This window comes from Limulus polyphemus, unplaced genomic scaffold (assembly GCF_000517525.1).
Source record: "Limulus polyphemus unplaced genomic scaffold, Limulus_polyphemus-2.1.2 Scaffold2510, whole genome shotgun sequence".
Taxonomy (NCBI): domain Eukaryota; kingdom Metazoa; phylum Arthropoda; class Merostomata; order Xiphosura; family Limulidae; genus Limulus; species Limulus polyphemus.
Genome location: NW_013668120.1, coordinates 92469 through 93260, shown reverse-complemented (window position 1 = coordinate 93260; position 792 = coordinate 92469). Strand labels below are relative to the sequence as shown.

Here is a 792-nt window from a genome sequence, read left to right as displayed (position 1 = left end):
TAAAAAAATTATCCAAACAAAATTTAACTTACTAAAACGATTCTTATCCTAGCAGAAAAGTTAAGTATTAACTCTGTTACAAAAATAGAATACATAATTAGAATTGTAAGAAGTATGGAATGTAGAGAGGAAATTCTACTTTATAAGCTTCTTTATTGTCGAAATATATGACTGAAAACGCCTCTTTTACTCTTTAAAGCCCCAAAACTATGAAAATATAGGCAAGAGAACGACTTTAAAAGGTATGAATCAAAACACTTTTCAATACAATGGACCTAACTCGTTCTCTTTTTCCAGGGGCTGACGAAACATATCAGGCCCTTTACAGTATAAATGGTGTTTCATGCTTTGTAACGTTAGTTTGAAAAACTCGTGATTCTCACGATTTTCCGAAATAACTAACACATACAAACTGGATAATAATAGTCTATATTCTCAAACACTTCAAGTTTAGCTCTAGGCTCTGTATGATTAACTTTATTCAAGTAACACCGCTTGTCTTTCCTGGCATAATCCACCGATCGACACGCTGGTGTGGTTAGGCATATCGTCTGGCAAGTTTCTGGTGTCTCAGCTGTTATTCTTCCTATATTGTTCTCGACGATTCCTCTACGTTTCTGTCGACCGAAGTTCACTGTAATATATGATACATCCATATGTGTAATTAGTTCTTCAATGTTTCAGTAAAATATCGTTAGTAAACTAAGGAACCTTTTAGAATTACTATTATAATAAAAAAAACCAGGTTAACGACTCAGTTATAAATCAAAACTAAAAGGAGAACCCCCCTGC

At 33.6% G+C, this 792-nt stretch overlaps 1 protein-coding gene across 1 annotated transcript in view; it reads right to left on the bottom strand.

Moving 5' to 3' along the window:
* The window catches only part of LOC111087707, an 8622-nt gene continuing 7830 nt past the window's right edge, over positions 1 to 792 (bottom strand). Inside the window, exon 3 of the mRNA XM_022395289.1 lies at positions 1 to 634. Coding sequence (XP_022250997.1) covers positions 399 to 634 — 236 coding nt within the window. The 3' untranslated portion in view covers positions 1 to 398. The remainder of the gene's footprint in view (positions 635 to 792) is intronic.